The sequence below is a fragment of the Oncorhynchus gorbuscha genome, linkage group LG22 (genome assembly GCF_021184085.1).
Source record: "Oncorhynchus gorbuscha isolate QuinsamMale2020 ecotype Even-year linkage group LG22, OgorEven_v1.0, whole genome shotgun sequence".
NCBI lineage: Eukaryota > Metazoa > Chordata > Actinopteri > Salmoniformes > Salmonidae > Oncorhynchus > Oncorhynchus gorbuscha.
In genome coordinates, this window is record NC_060194.1 from 25,211,872 (window position 1) to 25,229,587 (window position 17,716).

At 40.5% G+C, this 17,716-nt stretch overlaps 2 protein-coding genes across 3 annotated transcripts in view; both read right to left on the reverse strand.

The window, feature by feature from the left end:
- Window positions 1-494: 494 nt before the first annotated feature.
- Window positions 495-8,112, reverse strand: kdsr (3-ketodihydrosphingosine reductase). Its single transcript, XM_046321846.1, has 10 exons — window positions 7,696-8,112; window positions 7,110-7,199; window positions 5,640-5,696; window positions 5,395-5,460; window positions 5,199-5,294; window positions 4,175-4,366; window positions 3,966-4,049; window positions 3,783-3,866; window positions 3,512-3,613; window positions 495-3,253 (listed from the first exon to the last, which is right to left on the reverse strand). Exons 1-10 carry the CDS (start codon window positions 7,882-7,884, stop codon window positions 3,134-3,136), a joined length of 1,080 nt encoding a protein of 359 aa, XP_046177802.1. The 5' UTR covers window positions 7,885-8,112; the 3' UTR covers window positions 495-3,133.
- A 1,524-nt stretch (window positions 8,113-9,636) lies between these two features.
- Window positions 9,637-17,716, reverse strand: part of LOC124009524 (vacuolar protein sorting-associated protein 4B-like) — a 31,110-nt gene continuing 23,030 nt past the window's right edge. For both annotated transcript variants that reach the window (XM_046321384.1, XM_046321385.1), the window contains 10 exons: window positions 17,375-17,486; window positions 17,052-17,202; window positions 16,710-16,768; window positions 16,354-16,473; window positions 15,940-16,096; window positions 15,515-15,663; window positions 13,470-13,551; window positions 10,643-10,862; window positions 10,371-10,511; window positions 9,637-10,267 (listed from right to left, as the gene is read on the reverse strand). In XM_046321384.1, the coding sequence (XP_046177340.1) occupies window positions 10,166-10,267; window positions 10,371-10,511; window positions 10,643-10,862; window positions 13,470-13,551; window positions 15,515-15,663; window positions 15,940-16,096; window positions 16,354-16,473; window positions 16,710-16,768; window positions 17,052-17,202; window positions 17,375-17,486 (1,293 nt within the window). In that variant the 3' untranslated portion in view covers window positions 9,637-10,165. The remainder of the gene's footprint in view (window positions 10,268-10,370; window positions 10,512-10,642; window positions 10,863-13,469; window positions 13,552-15,514; window positions 15,664-15,939; window positions 16,097-16,353; window positions 16,474-16,709; window positions 16,769-17,051; window positions 17,203-17,374; window positions 17,487-17,716) is intronic.

Sequence of the window (17,716 nt, forward strand, 5' to 3'; positions counted from 1 at the left end):
CTTCCAGTGTGTCTGTGTATATCTCGCTCAGTCTCTACCTGCCTATATCTTCTACACACTCTCGGACAGGGCAACGCAGCCTCTAAATCCCCATGCAGTCTTCCTGCTGATCTGAGGGCACTATACCATAGCTACTGTCTGCCCAGGCTGGTCTGTTCCCATCATGGAAGATTAAAGAATACCCCCCCCCCCCCAACAACTGCCCGGCCACAAGCACCTACTGTACATAAACTGTACAATGGTATGGAGTGGCACAGAACACCCACTCCACTCAGCTTCTGAATAGACAGGAGTCCGGATGGATCAACTGTAGCCATAGTCCAACCCTCAGCAACTGAATAATGTAAGCTCAGAATCCAGCAAACACAGCTACACGTACAGTATAGGTTATACAGAATCACTTAACAGTTCTTTAAAATAGGAGACTAACCATAGTTGTGTTTTAAAAGGCCTGTGTCAACAGTACTGAGAGCAGACAAAAACATAAGAGGGCATTTAGCAGAGGAAATGTCATTTTCCAAGGTTATTTATTTAGTTATCATGTAAGAAAATAAGACAAAGCAACATTGTTCTACTCCTTACATTTTTCTTTTCAATGGCACACAAGGTGAAATTCGTACACATTTGGCCAAAACGAAACAACCAATAAGATAGGAATGATATTCAGTAGCACTGTACTTAAACATTTTATAATCTTATTTTAAATATCTCTGGACAACACCAATGAATGGGAAAACTAGAGCGTGACTGAGCATTTTAACAATGGTACAACTTGGTTGTAGTGTTTTAACATATTGTAAGCATAGGCTTGATTTGCAAAGCTTAAAATGTGTTCAAACAAAAGAGCTTTTCCCATGAGCTACATATGATATCAAATGTCTATAAACGTCACCATATGTGTTGCTACCTAAAGATGACAGAGAGTCAGAGCTAACAATGTACAGATGAGGAAATGACAGGTATCGACACACTAAGCGCTGGACAGTGACAATGTGCCTTGAACCGATGTTAAATGAGAACCTCCGAGTTGAGTCATCCATTCTCACGTTCTTATTTTGGGTTTGAGTAAGGCCTTTTTGAACAAAAACTCATCTGAAATTGACGAACAAAACACACCAAAAGAGTTGCCATTTTCGCAGAAAAATCTAATTAACTGGTAAACCACAAGTGGCTTAAGCCACATTATTTTCTGTGAAGAAATTTATTATTTTATCATTAACATCATTCGTAGTTCTCTCTTAAGGCTTGGAATGGGTCCCCACAGTTGTAGTGCTTGGCTGAACTACAAACGGTTTATAGGATAGTACAGACCAGCAACATCAAACAAAATAAATCACAAGTAGTTGCATTGCATTTACAGAAATGGTCTCTTAATACATTTTGGCATTCAAATGTTGGTGGATTAAAAAAAAGTATACTTTCTGATTCGGAGCCTATGGTTTGCATTAAAGGTCAGTACATTCTCCCCACAGTTGATGGATGGAAGACTTGCATGAGTTCACATTTGATCTTTTCTCTCCCCATTAAGCAGAATATTGAGAAGGTAAGAAGGTACCGGGATGTACGGCATGTTTAAAAGGCTTGGAGTTAGAGGACTTCGGGAAGGAACTGTGAATACTTACGGAGACAAATTACACAGTTAAGAGAGTATAGGACAGTGTCCACCGTGACTTGGATGAAATGGAAAATTAGACAATACAATAGCACACATAGCTCCTTTATGTTGCTCTGCACAGACAGAGCTTGCCAGGTCCTCTTAATCTCTTGGCCTCTATATAAAATAGAGCTCTAGTGCCCTCTCAAGGCCTGAAGGGTCTTTGCTGGAACCTGCGAGTCACACCTCCACACCTTGTCCAGTCACTACCCCATCACTTTAATCACAGAGCCCACTTGGATGCTACGTAGCAAAATATGTGCACAGGTCACACATACACAGAGATCAACAACTGATAAGACATCATAGGAAGACAGGAAAGAGTGAATGAGGCTGGCATCAGATGTTAGCGGATTTGTTCTCATACTACATCGCACGACTGTCCTATGCCTACCTTTTACATACCGCTTCTACCTCAGGTAAGAAACGCAAGTAAAATGTGAAAGTGGCATGCAAATAAGAGGAATAGAGGTTTTTCTTTTTTCCCCAGCCCCCACCAGTGTCCAAGGGCTTCTCTCTCTCCCTGGAGTAGGTTTGGTCAATGTACAGTCATTTAAACACATTGTAACAACACTGAATTAAAATCTTTCCCCTCGGCTTCTTCACACGGCTCCTACACAGCACACGCATTCTCTCGTACTTGCACATACAATCATTTTACCTAAAAATGCCTTGGATGATCATTTCCAGGAAGTAAATTTACATTTTTGCTTTGCCTTCTCTCATCACTGTTAAATCACATCTAAGCTCCGTTAATGCATCCACAGCACGGGCCAATACGCCACTCTACATTAACAGCACATGGAAGGGCACCGGGTGACACAGAGTGAATAAAGAGAAGCTTTGCCTGCAAAGCTTGGGAAGGAAGGAGGAACACATTTGGTGAAAATAACAGTAGTTTGACGTGATAAAGATAGCTTACTCAGAATGGTCTGTATGACACATGGTTTGTTAGTGTTCTTGTTTCTTCTGATTCTTGGGATTGCAGGTCAACATGCTGACATAACCAGTCAGACTGGCAATCCCTTACTTTCCTCTCTGCATGGAAAAAAATAGGAGGATAGGGTGGCCCAAAAGTAGGCTAAAGTTTCAGGTGTTGACAAGACCTACTTTAACAGCAAGCTAGTAGTGTTTAGTCTGCCCTCATAGACCCTTGGGTAAAGCAGCCTTAACAATAAAAGCAGGTATACAGTTACAATTAAAACGTTTCACAGAGCACTTGAGTAAACAATATCACTGGAATGATGAAAAACAGTAGACAAACAAAATAACTGCCAAGAATTGTATGTGTTAATAATAAGTAACAGGACACCTGCCATTTTCTTTACTTCGGTATTATCACTGGCGCACAAGATATCTGGCCATTTAGCCTGTCCAGGGTTGTGCCCTCTAAGGAATGGAGGGGAGAGGAAGAGGAGATGAGGGCTGGCTGGGGAGAGTTCTCCAGTGGCAATAATAGTGGAGGATGGGGGATGGTTGTTACTCCCTCTTGTCCGCTGCTTTGGCCTGCTCCCTCTGGATCATACAGCGACGCACAATGCTGTCGAAACTCCCCAGATAGAACAGAGCAATGGTCCGGAACAGCCCCATGGTTACAATCTGCACAGAGATCAGAGGCCACATTAACAATTTGGGCTCTAGACAGTAAGACAGTTTTGGGACAATCTATTATTATGTTATAACCATAGAATTGTCCTATTTCTAGCTCTATGGTTACAATAGATGTGTAAGATACAAAATGGCTTTGGTAAGTTGGTAGTTAAGGTTCAGTTAACACATGTTTACGAAAATAGTAATATTTGGGGTGTGTTGTAGTGAGACAGTGACAGTGCTGTTCCTGTCCTGTCGTGTAGTTACCTGCTGGAGGCCCTCTGTGATGGAGGTGACAGGTGACATTCCACAGGTGAGAGCTGAGAGCATGTAGCCGTCAGGCCCCACAGAGCTGTTAAAGTTCCCCTGCTGTGGGGGGCACAAAGACATGACCGTCAGAAAAACTGCTCTATCACACATGTAGAGAGCAAATTTCTCTGTGTTTCTGAATAGAAGTTATTTATTGATGAAGGTTTTTATGTAGGCCTGAGGCCTGGTGAATTTCATAGTGACATTTGCTGAGAATGCAACGTCTTACCACTGCATCCTTGACAACGATCTTAGCCACCTGCTCCGGCTGAGTCACCCCAGATGTCTCAGAGATCAGCCTAGTCTCTAAAGGCTATGGAAGGACCAAGAGACACAATATAACTTGAGGCGTTAGAATAAAATACAAAATGTGAGAGAGTTTACACTTTCCCCTTTTCATGAGGAGACTCACCTTTGTCCTATTCTCTTCTGCTAGTCCTGGAGTGTCAGTGTCAGGGGGGTAGGCCACCGTTACATAAATGTTATATGGCTTCATCTGCAGGGACGAGTAGAGGAAAGAGTGCTCTCAGCCTTAAAAAGACTTATCCAAATTTTATGTTGAGAATTTGACCTATTGGCCCCCAATGTGGGCAGGAAAAGGAACAATTGGATACTACTCACCTCCATCTGCAGGGACTCAGCCAGCCCACGCAGGGCAAATTTGGATGGAGAGTAGGCTGTGTAGCCGAACAGGCCGATCTGGCCAGCCTGGGAGGAGATAAACAGTATGCGTCCCATCATACGCTCCTTCATTGTGGTGATTACAGCCCGTGTGGGATACACACTGCCCAGGTAGTTCACCTCCATCATACTCTGTTATAGACAAGGGAAGGATCACAAAAAGTAATGAATGTATTATTATTAATAAAAAAGGTATATTACTACTCAGACTGAATAATATACATACTATCAAAGAGTATTCACTTGAGAAAAAACAGCCTCCTAACATGGTAATTGTTATATTTCTGAGCAGTTTCCATGGTAATAGCGTTTCTATGGGGTGAGGTCTAATGACTTCAGACCCTTAACGAGGCATGTGACCAGCATTTGAATGCCAGGATGAGAAGGAACTAGCTAGCAGCACCAGCACAGCCTAGCTCCCTCCAGGAAATCTAATTAAGTACATTAAATACATTAGGGTGTGGGGAACACACACACAATCACATTTTCCATTGGTCATGATTATTATCTTAGTATCAGAATAATCCCTTCATGCACACACACTTGCAATGTGTACACACATCCTAATTTCCCTGGGTCATTATTGCGGTATTGGTACCATCCCTTCACTGTCAGAGAGTGAAAAAACCAGCCACCTCTTCAGCCTGGAATTAAACCGCTCTCTCATTCTTCCACTGCAATTAAATCTGCAGCAGACCTAGACTGCAACCGAATCTAACCTTCTGGCTCACTAGCTACCTCTAAACTGAAAACTGAACCCTTGGTTCCACCTTGGACAGACATCAAACCCTTTGAATCTTCAATCTGGGAAACATCTTGTCTCATTGCCTATTCAGAGTTAGTTTCAAATTATGTTCATTTTGGCACAACATCAAGGTTCTGAGGCACACACTAAGGAGTTGGGTTTCTGCGTTCTCCCTTCCAGACCTGTCGGTCTATTCCCCTCATTAGTTACAGTACTTACTCTGAAGCGCTCCACCTCCACCTCCTCAAACTTCCCAGAGAAGGACGTCCCAGCACAGTTCACCAACATGTCCACCGGACCAAGCTTTTCTTGGCACTAGATGGATGAAATTATATTGATATTGTTACTTGCAGAGAATTATTATAAAAGTTAGGAATTTATATGATGGAAAAGGCCCCTATCACTTGTGATTTACCTGCTTAATCACACTTTCCACCTGTCTGTAGTCCTTGGACACGTCAACTGATATGCAGAGCACCACCTGAGTGGAAGAGGAATACAAATACCAAAACAGTCAGCGGTCAAGTGAGTTGCTAATGAGATCATCCAGGTCAACATTCAATGATTTGCTTGCACCCCCCCCAAAAAGCGAGAACAACAAAAACATTGTATCTCTTCCACGTTGTCCCAAAACGTGTACTGTAGCAACGATATACATACCTGCTTGTCATTAATGGCACATTTCTCCACTTCTTTTTTCGCTTGAACCAATTTACTCTAAAGGAAATTAAAGAATGATTGATAAATGTGCTGACTGAGTGATGCTCTGAAAAATATATATATGCACAATACACTTCAAAAGTTTGGAGTCACTTCAAAATTTCCTTGTTTTTGAAAGAAAAGCTATTTTTTTGTCAATTAAAATAACATCAAATTGATCAGAAATACAGTGTAGATATTGTTAATGTTGTAAATGAATATTGTAGCTGGAAACGGTAGTTTTTTTATGGAATATCTACATAGGCGTACAAAGGCCCATTATCAGCCACCATCACTCCTGTGTTCCAACAGATGCCTCACAAGTCATAAACTGGCAGCTTCATTAAATAGTACCCGCAAAACACCAGTCTCAACGTCAACAGTGAAAATGCGACTCGGGATGCTGGCCTTCTAGGCAGAGTTGCAAAGAAAAAGCAATATCTCAGACTGGCCAATAAAAAGAAAATATTAAGATGTGCAAAATAACACAGACAGTGGGCAGAGGAACTCTGCCTAGAAGGCCAGCATCTCGGAGTCGCCTCTTCACTCTTGATGTTGAGACTGGTGTTTTGCGGGTACTATTTAATGAGCTGCCAGTTGAGGACTTGTGAGGTGTCTGTTTCTCAAACTAGACACTCTAATGTACTTGTCCTCTTGCTCAGTTGTGCACCAGGGCCTCCCACTCCTCTTTCTACTCTGGTTAAAGACAGTTTGCACAGTTCTTCATAATTTCTCACATGGATTAGCCTTCATTTCTCAGAACAAGAATAGATTGAAGAGTTTCAGAAGAAAGTTATTTGTTTCTGGACATTTTGAGCCTGTAATCAAACCCACAAAATGCTGATGGCCCAGATACTCAACTAGTCTAAAGAAGGCCAGTTTTATTGCTTCTTTAATCAGAACAACAGTTTTCAGCTCTGCTAACATAATTGCAAAATTGTTTTCTAATGTTCAATTAGCCTTTTAAAATGATAAACTTGGATTAGCTGACACAATGTGCCATTGGAACACAGGAGTGATGGTTGCTGATAATGGGCCTCTGTACGCCTATGTAGATATTCCATAAAATTTTGCCGTTTCCAGCTACAATAGTCATGTTTAACATTAACAATTTCTACACTGTATTTCTGATCAATTTCATGTTATTTTAAATGGACACATTTTTTTGTGCTTTTCTTTCAAAAACAAGGACATTTCTAAGTGACCCCAAACTTTTTAACGGTAGTGTATATAATTATAAGAAGCATGTGTACGCCTAAATTGGGAAATGTAGGCGCGCACAAAGACATTTTGGAGCACATTTTGTAGACGCACTAGTGTTCCTAAATAAAAGTTCCAGGTCACAGCAAAATATTTAGCTGCATATACAAGTAAAATGGTTGCACTGTAGAGCCCTGCAAGGATGTTGATTTGAAGTGGATTTCTACTTACCTCGTCTCTTGCCACTAGTGTGATGAAGGCTCCTTGTCTGTAGCACTCCATAGCGATGCTCTTCCCTATTCCACTGGAACCTCCAGTGACCTGTGGGTTGAAAGGTGGTGGTAGGCGAGAGAGGAGGGTCATTCCCTTTAAAAAGTTAAATACACGGGATGGTCCCCTAGGGTCAAAGTCCAACTTACAGTAAATACAGTAGGTCATTAGAATGTTGCTTTTTTTTCCAAAGTTAGTACATGTGTTTCTGCTAAAATGTGTAGTCATTTCTATGAAATTGAGTGTCATTGACTGGCTGGCCTACTTATTGCCATACTAGAGTTTTCACTTTAAGCTTGCAACACGTTGCAAAAGACAATACATTGTCAACTCTGTTACAAGCTGTTAATTAATTGTGGGCGTGTCGTACTTGTAGATGATCTGCTGCGTGCAAGCGCCTTTACTTACGAAACATCTTCACCTGCAACACCCTATAAAATCTACGGTGCAATGGTTATGCAATGCAACGTAGCTAACACAGTACCTTGTTTCTAACTAGCACGTCTGAATATGATACCGTTGTCTAGTTAGGACAATAAGCACTTACCACGACGTGGGCCCCATTTAATTTGAGAGGTTTGGGGCTAATCAAAGGGGATATCATGTATAACAGCAACACGAAAGCAACGACGAATGCAACAACGACTAGAAGCATAATGAAAGGCAAAAGGAGCCACCAGGAACTGAAGAAAAGCCAATCCGTGATCGTTGAACTCAATTCTTCCTCAGAGGACATGGGTGAAGCTGGCAGTTCGGTTAGCTTCTAGACTCAGTAGGAGCGAATCGCGGGGGCTTGCCCTTGTCAAAAGGGGTGGCGATTAAACACAGAGGAGTTTTCTAGCAGTATATTTGGCAGCGGGTTTACTTCCAAGATAAAATGCCGTGGTGGACCTTGGATCTACGATATTTTCCTGCCTAGCTGCAATATGAACCAAAACAAGTCGTAATGTGCACTTTGAACGGATGCGACGATTTTACCACCGTTCTAGGTATTTGTAGTTTTTAAACCATGAAGCAAACTGCCACCTAACCGAGGTTTGCTCATATTAAGGACAGCACTTCCCAAAATGCAATGATATACTTCCTTATTGTTGGTGCACCCATTTTATTCTACCGACATAACTATCTCCATCGCCAGATCTTGATCTGTGAAATTAGATATTTGTTTATTTAACTAGGCAAGTCAGTTAAGAACACAGTCTTATTTACAGTGACGGATATTGGCATTTGTAAAGATTCATTTGAATCCTCAACCTGGACCATGAGACAATACTTTGTTAATTAAAAAGTCAAGTTCTCAATATTACTTTTATTTACATATGCATGGGAAAGAACCATATACATTGACTTTTCCACTCACTGATATATAAGGTATCATTCTCTACACTTTTATAGTGAGTTAAAAAGATAACACAAAAGATGTCCAACACTTTGAAAGATGGCGTCTTCAGAATACAATCTCTATAAGATAAGAGTTTACATGAAATGTGCAAATATATTACATTTCAATACAACGATGACAACACAATATAGCTGTGCCTCTGGATATCAACTTCCACGTTTTTAAATGAACCAAACAAAATAACAATGTATATGTTTTTACTACCTAAACTTGTTTCAGAAGGCACATGGTGCGCATTGCCACGTCTTAAAATGTAGTACTGTAAGTTCAAGCGAGCTGCATTCCACCAATGCCATAACAGAAAAAAGGACATGATGCTGTTATGTGCCTAACATGTCATTTTCAGGTTACCTCTACAATTCCATTCATAAAAGTATCAGCCCGTTGTTTCTTCAGCACTGTTAGACAGTGTGACTGGATCTCCATAAGGCATCGCTTTTCAGTAGTTCATGTTGGGAAGATAAGCAATATGTAACAGGGAAATGTGGATGGTCAGGGGGGAAAGTACTGAATCCTGGTCTATAAGGTGTCTGGTCCAGTACTTTTGGTGATCCTGACAGTTTAGTCAGAATGACAATGAACAAACCACAGAGAAGCCTTCTTGAGAAAAAGTACATATACACAATATAGCTCAGTAGAGCCCTTGTAAAGGGTAGTGGGTTCGATCCCCGGGACCACCCATACGTAGAATGTATGCACACATGACTGTAAGTCGCTTTGGATAAAAGCGTCTGCTAAATGGCATATAAATGTCCCAAAGTAGTTTCCACCCAGATTGTTGTCGGTAGTTCTTTTAACCCTAGCCGAAGCCCCACAAATATCTTATGTATGTCATTCTACATGCACTTGCAGTGCTTCAGCTACCCAAACCCATGTCTTTTACACCACCTTGAGACTACAAAGGCTTTTGAAAGTACAAATGGCATGCATTGTAAGTTTCATTCTCTCCAGACCAAAGAGCCATACATCTCCATAAAGTATCTACTATAAATTGAGTTCTCTCTTGTGTACAAAAATAAGTAGAGTATATGGGTGCTTACAATGACAAGTGAGGTGCAATTTGATTGATGGCAAGTGGTACTTGAAAACTGAGCATAGATATTTATTGGGGAAGTTAGATAAGCACTCTGCACAATAAGCAGCATCTTAATTTGGTTAACAAGCTTGTATCGGTAACTCGAATCAAACTCCCATTGACTTCAAAGCATGACATATGCAAATGTTTGAGTTGAGCATTGTTCTCAAGTTAGGATTCGGGCCAAGATGCTGCTAAACAGATTCCACAGAACATATGCCTATGTAACACCAAGGTTCTTCATTTCTATGCAGCGTTCCATCCACCAATCAAGTCTACCTCAGACATCTTGCAGCAGTGAAGTGATCCGCAATTCTTTGGACATGGGGGGCATCTAAGAAAATATCCACCTTTGTTTAACCCCTTATGTGGCCAATAGTCAAGCTCATTAGCCATAGAAATGGACTTAAATGGGGATATCGGTTCTAGTAATTCTATGAGTAGAGCAGTCATGTGGCACACTTCTGATGAGCCAACAGAGCATGAAGGGGAGAATGAACACTGATATAATATTTGTTTTGGTTTAAAAAAAAGCCACGTTTAGCCCTCCTGTCCAAAGTCATCTGTGAATTTTCTCAGTTTGTCCAAATCATGATCGTTGACAGTTGGCTTCGTGCTGGACAGGGACCTCAGCATGTCAGACTACAAAGAATAAAGAGAGACATGATCAAGGGTTATTCAACAGTCTTGTTTTCCCAAAAACATTACCATTGAGAAAGAGAAACAGATCATTTTGCACACTCACCATACAAACGACTGGCTCACACAGCTTTTCCCCAGGGACCTCCATCCATGTCATCTCGACGCCGTTCGGGTCTCCCGGGGAGCACGGGGTCAAAAAGTCATCTACCAGGATTTTGGGGTTGTCTCTCAATGGCCCTCGTACCTTCAATAACAAACGCAATTTATTGTGTTAAAAATAACAAAACTCAATAGAACAATGGCCTAGCTTGATATAAAGATTAACACTGAAGAATACACAGACGTTGTTAACTGGGCGTCAATATGGCGACGTACCCGTTTGAAGTGAGTGGCTGATTGAACTTTCCTGACGGGCTGCATAAGCGCATCTCTGACGATGACGCTGATGTCGGCCCCCGAGTACCCGTCTGTCTTCTTTCCGAGGGTGACAAAGTCAGAGTCGTTGAGGCTGGTGGGGGTGGTGCCTAAGTGGAGCTTGAACATGAAGGTGCGGGCGTGTTCCTCTGGCAAGGGGATGTAGATCCTCTTCTCAAACCTGAGATAAAAGTTCCAATGCAGTTATCTCAATATCAAATCATTTCTGGGTAACAACTAAGTACCTTACTGTGATTGGTCAAAAATAAACAAAAATGGCTTATTAGCAAAGAGCAATTTCTCAAGCAAGAATTTTGTTAGGACTGTCTGGGAGTGGTCTGAGTGGAGAGAAGGGCAGTTGGTGGTTCTGACATTTTGTCAGTCAGTTACTGCCATGGAAAAGACTGCCGGTCACACGATAATTGACCATTAATTAACAAACATGTTTAGCATCTCCGGGCCTCCACACATACAAGCTGCTGATGTGCGCCCTTGGTATCGTCTATATTTCAAAAAGTCTAATAAATCAGTTAAATATACACCATCACAATAAATCCATTACTTTAGGTAGGTCTAAAGAAACATTATGATATGAAGAAAATGGATTTCAGAAGAACAGAATATGAGTTGTCCTGCTGCATGTTATCTGGCTATGCGCCATGCCATAGGCTTGTTCATTTAGCAGACAGGATATGCTTATAAGTCCAGTGCCATTATTTTATATTATAGGATTTCATAGTAAGAAGAATCCAAAGGAGTAGGTTGCCAGTACATTGCAATGAACTTGACTCAACTACTAACAGAATATATTTACAAAATAATGCATATGGGAACAGCCAGCATAGTGCATCAGGACGCACAACTGCAATGCGTTTTGACTACTAGTCTTCCTCAGGCAGCATTCTGTGAGAAGAATATAACAGAACTTAGCGGAATAAAATAGAAAGGATATTTTTCTGATCCCAGAGCGAGAGTGTACATATGAAGTGGCTAAGTTGAGCGTAAAAGTGAAAATTTGAAACAGGTCCTATACGCTAGATTTACAGTTATTTGACAACTTCAGTTGTGAATCACACAAACCATAGAATTCCTTTGAAAATCAATATATTTGGGCTGCATGATGAGACTATAGGCTATTGAGGATATGAGAAAGTCGCAAAAAAAGCTGAAGCTCTGTTCCTTGCCTCAGGCTGCACATGCTGTTCTCTCATCAAGTGATCATACTTTCACCCAGCAGACTATTCTCAATTTAATCTAGTCTTCACCAATATGTTAAATGAGTTTAGATTTAGAATTATCAAATGGGCAGGAAAAGGGCAAGAGAAAAAAAGACATGTAACCTATATGCACTTGAATAGCGAATGGAGGCCACATTCCCACTGGTTCGTTTCACTCATGTTGGGTAGGCTACTCCAGTTATTTCACAGTGGTACAGGTGATATTCCACCCAAACTCTGTATGCCATGAGCTCTCCAACTCTGTTCCTGCAGCTACCCAGTGCTTAATTTTGGAAACCAAGTGAAATCTGTTCAGGAACATCAATAGAAACATGTTTCATTAAACTGTTGACAGCTCCTCCCTCTGCGCGCTGGAGAACGGAATGAAGGAGTGGAGATGGAAATGCATGGCGGCGAGAAATTCTCTAGCTAAAAAGGTCACGTGTCAGGCTATTATAAAAATAAAAAAAATACCTATTTTATTGGGCACAGACACATGGCTAGCAGATGTTAATGAGAGTATAGTGAAATGATTGTGCTTCTAGTTCCGACCGATCAACATCAATACATTATAATTGTTGGCCAACTCTGAATTTGTTTAATTTAGGCAAGACCAATTATGCATGAAAGATAGCTTTTAAAAAATGCAGATTTAAGATAACATGCATATGGGTGTTTTGAATGAATCATCACCTTAGAAAGCACTGTCCATTTCGTTGCGTTAGGCTTTGAAACAACATCCACAACGACCATATTCTCCACTTCGTTTCAACCCGTTGTTGAACTTTTTTTCAAATGATCAATCACAGCAAGGTGAGTTTTAAAAGCACATTCAAGTGTTTGATGTGATTTTCAATTTCATTTGCATTGATGTCAGAGTGGTTAGAGGGACAATAGAGCCCTGAGTACTAGGCCATTAGCGATCTGATGATCATTAGCGATCTGGGTACTATCTCCAGAGTGCATAAAAGGAGATTACCATGACTCAAATGTCACATAGAATTTTACTGTGGTCATGACTGCCGGTAATGTGGTCACCGCAACAACCCTAGTGGGGAGGTGGAAAACTGAAAACTAGCTGTTATTGGTGGGTAGTTTGTATCTCCTTTTATTGTATTGGTCTATCAATGATTTACCAACTGGTGATGTCACCAGGCAGGACAAAACTCCATCCTACCAAAACAGGCTGATATCTCAGGCAGTCTTTTCAAACAGCTCTTACACTAAAAGGTCCTTATCATAATGTTCACAATATTATTCCAACCTCATCGGTGTGGAAAAATATATAAAATCACAAGGAAATCACATACTCTACAGAAAGAAGAATACATGTACATCCCATACAGACAGGGTAGATCTGAGCAGCAACACAAAGATAAGAAGCAGTGGTGCGGAGTCACAGTATTCTAACTTCAGAGATTTCACATTATTATTACCCAAACGAGTTAAAGCAGGGTGGTACATCTTATCATACATTTGTAAGGCTGTTGTGTCACAGGTCAACCATAAAGAACAAGTTATTTGGTACACAGTTGAGAAGGTAGGCTAAGCCATTAAGAATGTGTCATTACCGTCTTCTGATGGCAGAGTCCAATGTCCAAGGGATGTTGGTGGCCCCTAATACCAGTACCCCATCGTTGTCATTCCCCACTCCTGAGGAAGAATATCTTATTAACATTTCAAAACCAGTTTAACTTAATATGACCAAAACACCAATACAGTCCACTATAATCTACATACACACACAAGTTTGGGTACACCTACTCATTCAAGGGTTTTTCTTGATTTTACTATTTTCTAGACAGCAGAATAATAGTGAAGACATCAAAACAATTAAATAAACACATTGAATCATGTAGTAACCCAATTTGAGATCTCAAAGTAGCCACCATTTGCCTTGACAGCTTTGCACACTCTTGGCATTCTCTAAACAAGCTTCATTTCAATTAACAGGTGTGCCTTCTTAAAAATGTAAACACTTCTTAATGTGTTTGAGTCAATCAGTTGTGTTGTGACAAGGTAGGGGTGGTATACAGAAGATAGCCCTATTTGGTAAAAGACCAAGTTCATACTATGGTAAGAATAGCTCAAATAAGCAAAGAGAAATGACAGGCCATCAATACTTTAACACATAAAGGTCAGTCAATACGGAAAATGAAGAACTATGAAAGTTTCTTCAAGTGCAGTCGCAAAACCCATCAAGCGCTGTGATGAAACTGTCTCTCCACAGGAAAGGAAGACCCAGAGTTACCTCTGCTGCAGAGGACAAGTTCATTAGAGTTACCAGCCTCAAATTACAGCCCAAATAAATACTTCAGAATTCAAGTAAAAGACACATCAACAGTTCAGAGGAGACTGCATGACTCAGACCTTCATGGTCAAATTGCTGCAAAGAAACCACTACAAAAAAGGACATTAAGAAGAGACTTGCTTTGGCCAAGACACACAAGCAATGGACATTAGACCGGTGGAAATCTGTCCTTTGGTCTGATGAGTCCAAATTTGACATTTTAGGTTCCAACCGCCATGTCTTAGTGAGACGCAGAATAGGTGAAAGGATGATCTCCACGTGTGGTTCCCACTGTGAAGTGTGGATGAGGAGGTGTGATGGTGGTGACAACGTCTGTGATTTATTTAGAATTAAAGGCACACTTGACCATCAAAAATATAATTTAATTTGTTTAAACACTTTTTTGGTTACTAAACGATTCCATATGTGCCATTTCGTAGTTTTGATGTCCTCACTGTTACTCGACAATGTAGAAAATAGTTTACATTTAAAAAAACATGAATGGGTAGGTGTCCAAACTTTTGACTGGTTGTGTATTTGTGTGTGTGCACAATGCCTTCGGAAATGATTCAGACACCTCGACTTTTTCCACATTGTGACATTACCGCCTTACTCCAAAAATGGATTAAAAATAAATAAAAAATCCTCAGCAATCTACACACAATACCCCATAATGGCAAAGCAAAAACAGGTTTATAAATGTAAGCAAATGTTTAAAATATACAATTACATAAGTATTCAGATCCTTTGCTATGACAGGAGGATCTGCAGAGAAGAATGGGAGAAACTCCCCAAATACAGGTGTGCCAAGCTTATAGCGTCATACCAAAGAAGACTCAATGCTGTCATTGCTGCCAAAGGTGCATAAACAAAGTACTGAGTTAAAGGGTCTGAATACTTATGTAAATGTGACATTTCCATTTTCCATTTTTTTTAACTAAAAACCTGTTTTTGCTTTAACATTATGGAGCATTGTGTGTAGATTGAGGGGGAAAAAAATTTCATCAATTTTAGAACAAGTGTATGTATGTATGTATGTATGTATGTATGTATGTATGTATGTATGTATGTATGTATGTATGTATGTATGTATGTATGTATGTATGTATGTATGTATGTATGTATGTATGTATGTATGTATGTATGTATGTATGTATGTATGTATGTATGTATGCATGCATGCATGCATGTATGTATGTATGTATGTATGTATGTATGTATGTATGTATGTATGTATGCATGCATGCATGCATGCATGTATGTATGTATGTATGTATGTATGTGTGTGTGTGTATATGTATGTAAATTGTTCTCTGTCGCTCTCACCCTGCATCTGAACCAGAAACTCTGTCTTGATGCGGCGAGCTGCCTCACTCTCGTTCTCACTCCTGGAGCCGCACAGTGAGTCTATCTCATCTATGAAGATGATGGAGGGTTTGTGCTCCCGTGCAAGAGTGAACAAGTTCTTTACTAACCTGGAGAGGAGAAAGGAGGCTCAAAGAAACATAAAGCTGGTCATATTATTTTCCCCAATAGACACATGGAGCTGGTGTCCCACACACAGATTAAATTTACATCCAGGACTAAAAATGCTTTCTCCCCGAACGGGGAATATAATCTCTATCGAGTTTGCTTTTTAGTCTAGGACTAGGCTTAATCTAGGCCTAATTTACAACCATTAAAACAGCATCATTGGATTTACATCTACAAATAATCACCAATGTTTCCCTGGATTAAGAGTAAAATCTCACTTTTCACTCTCTCCCAGCCACTTGGACACCAGGTCAGAGGAGGAGATAGAGAAAAAGGTGGAGTTGTTGGCCTCTGTGGCCACAGCTTTAGCCAGGTAGGACTTTCCTGTACCAGGAGGACCAAAGAGCAGGATCCCCCTCCATGGCGTTCTTTTACCTGACAGACAGACACATGTCTTTGGGTGTGGTCGTGAATAACAGTGGGGAAGAAATAGGCGAAGCTTCTCATTTTCAAATGACTGAACGGTAATAATCAATTGATTCTATACAATGTTGTTGGATAGACGCATTTTCAGTATGTTCCAAAGGCCCAACAAATTAGCCAATAGTGGAAGTTTCAGCATGTTTCTCATACATTCTGATATTACATCATCATTAATTCTCTGGAGATCTGAGGCAGTAAGAATGCATTACCTGTGAAAAGATGTGGGAATTTAATTGGCAAAATAACAGCTTCTTTCAGTGCCTCTTTGGCTCCCTCTAAACCGGCAACATCATTCCACTTAATGTTTGGCTTTTCCATAACGATGGCGCCTAAAAAAACAAAATCCAGTATGAAGGGAACATACAAATAATTTGACAGTAAAGGAAAATATTCAGATACATTCATGTGAAAACCTAATAATAAACGGATTTATTAGACACCTCAACCGGGTGAGGTAAAAGTAAAGTGAAACTGAGCCAAATAACCTCCTATAAAATTGTGACAGAGCGTTGTAATGCAATTCAAAAGTAAAACTTTCACACAGTATGTCAGTGATCCAACTAACCTGAAAGTTGGTTTTGGAACTTCTTTTTCTCTGGGTCATCTCCTTCATCGCTCTCATTTCTGCACAATAATAATCCATCTCAATTATGCTGAAGAGCACAAGTGTACACAGAACCACAAGATGTTTTTGATCCAACTAATTGACTCATCACATTCCAATAACCCCCCCCCCACACACACACAGCCAACCCTCATTGCATGAGCAAAGCAAACACACACACACACACACACACACACACACACACACACACACACACACACACACACACACACACACACACACACACACACACACACACACACACACACACACACACACACACACACACACACACACACACACCCCTTGTCGTCAGCTTGGGACTCCTTCACAGGCTTGGCGGGTGGAGCCTTCTCTTTCTTCTTCAGATAATCTTTGAGCTTCTCTGCTCTGTCAAGGTACTCAGCACACTTGGCCCTGATGCTCTGTTTGGCTTTGTCACCCTGGGCTTCATCTGGAAGGAGAGGAATGCAAGGATTGTATTAAATTCGGTCTAAAGTATCGGTTTTTATTTAGAAAATAATCACAATTACAGTAATCCCCCTGGACTGTGTGAAATGGAAAAATGCATTCTGCTGACAAGATGAAAGAGCAGCATGCAAATATCTCATGGTCTTGAAGCGTACATTTTACTACGTGTAGGAAGTACTGAACAGCGTGTTGGTATAGACGCAGGGCCTCTTCGTAGTTCTGAGCTTTATCCTCCTGGGCTGCCTTGCTGGCCAGATCTATGGCTTTCTGAAAAAACAGAAACAAGAAAGTTATTAAAAAGCAAATACATAAGGAAAGCAACAAATTGAAAGAGGATTAGCTGCAGGAAGTTTGATTTTGCTAATCAGAATTAATTGACTCTTCAAAGCTATGGGACTTTCACTAGGGACAGGGGGACATGTCATGAATTTAATGCAATTGTAATCTTCTTTCTATGAATTTGGTGCTAGCATTTAATATAATACAAGTAACATAAC

Excerpts from the sequence above, each read along its gene's own strand:
- kdsr (XM_046321846.1), bottom strand. The coding sequence starts at position 7,884 with ATGTCCTCTGAGGAAGAATTGAGTTCAACGATCACGGATTGGCTTTTC. Across the intron at positions 5,461-5,639 it reads GTGCCATTAATGACAAGCAG|GTGGTGCTCTGCATATCAGT; the intron begins GTATGTATATCG and ends TCTTCCACTCAG. Across the intron at positions 3,614-3,782 it reads TCGTTGTCAAGGATGCAGTG|CAGGGGAACTTTAACAGCTC; the intron begins GTAAGACGTTGC and ends TGCCCCCCACAG.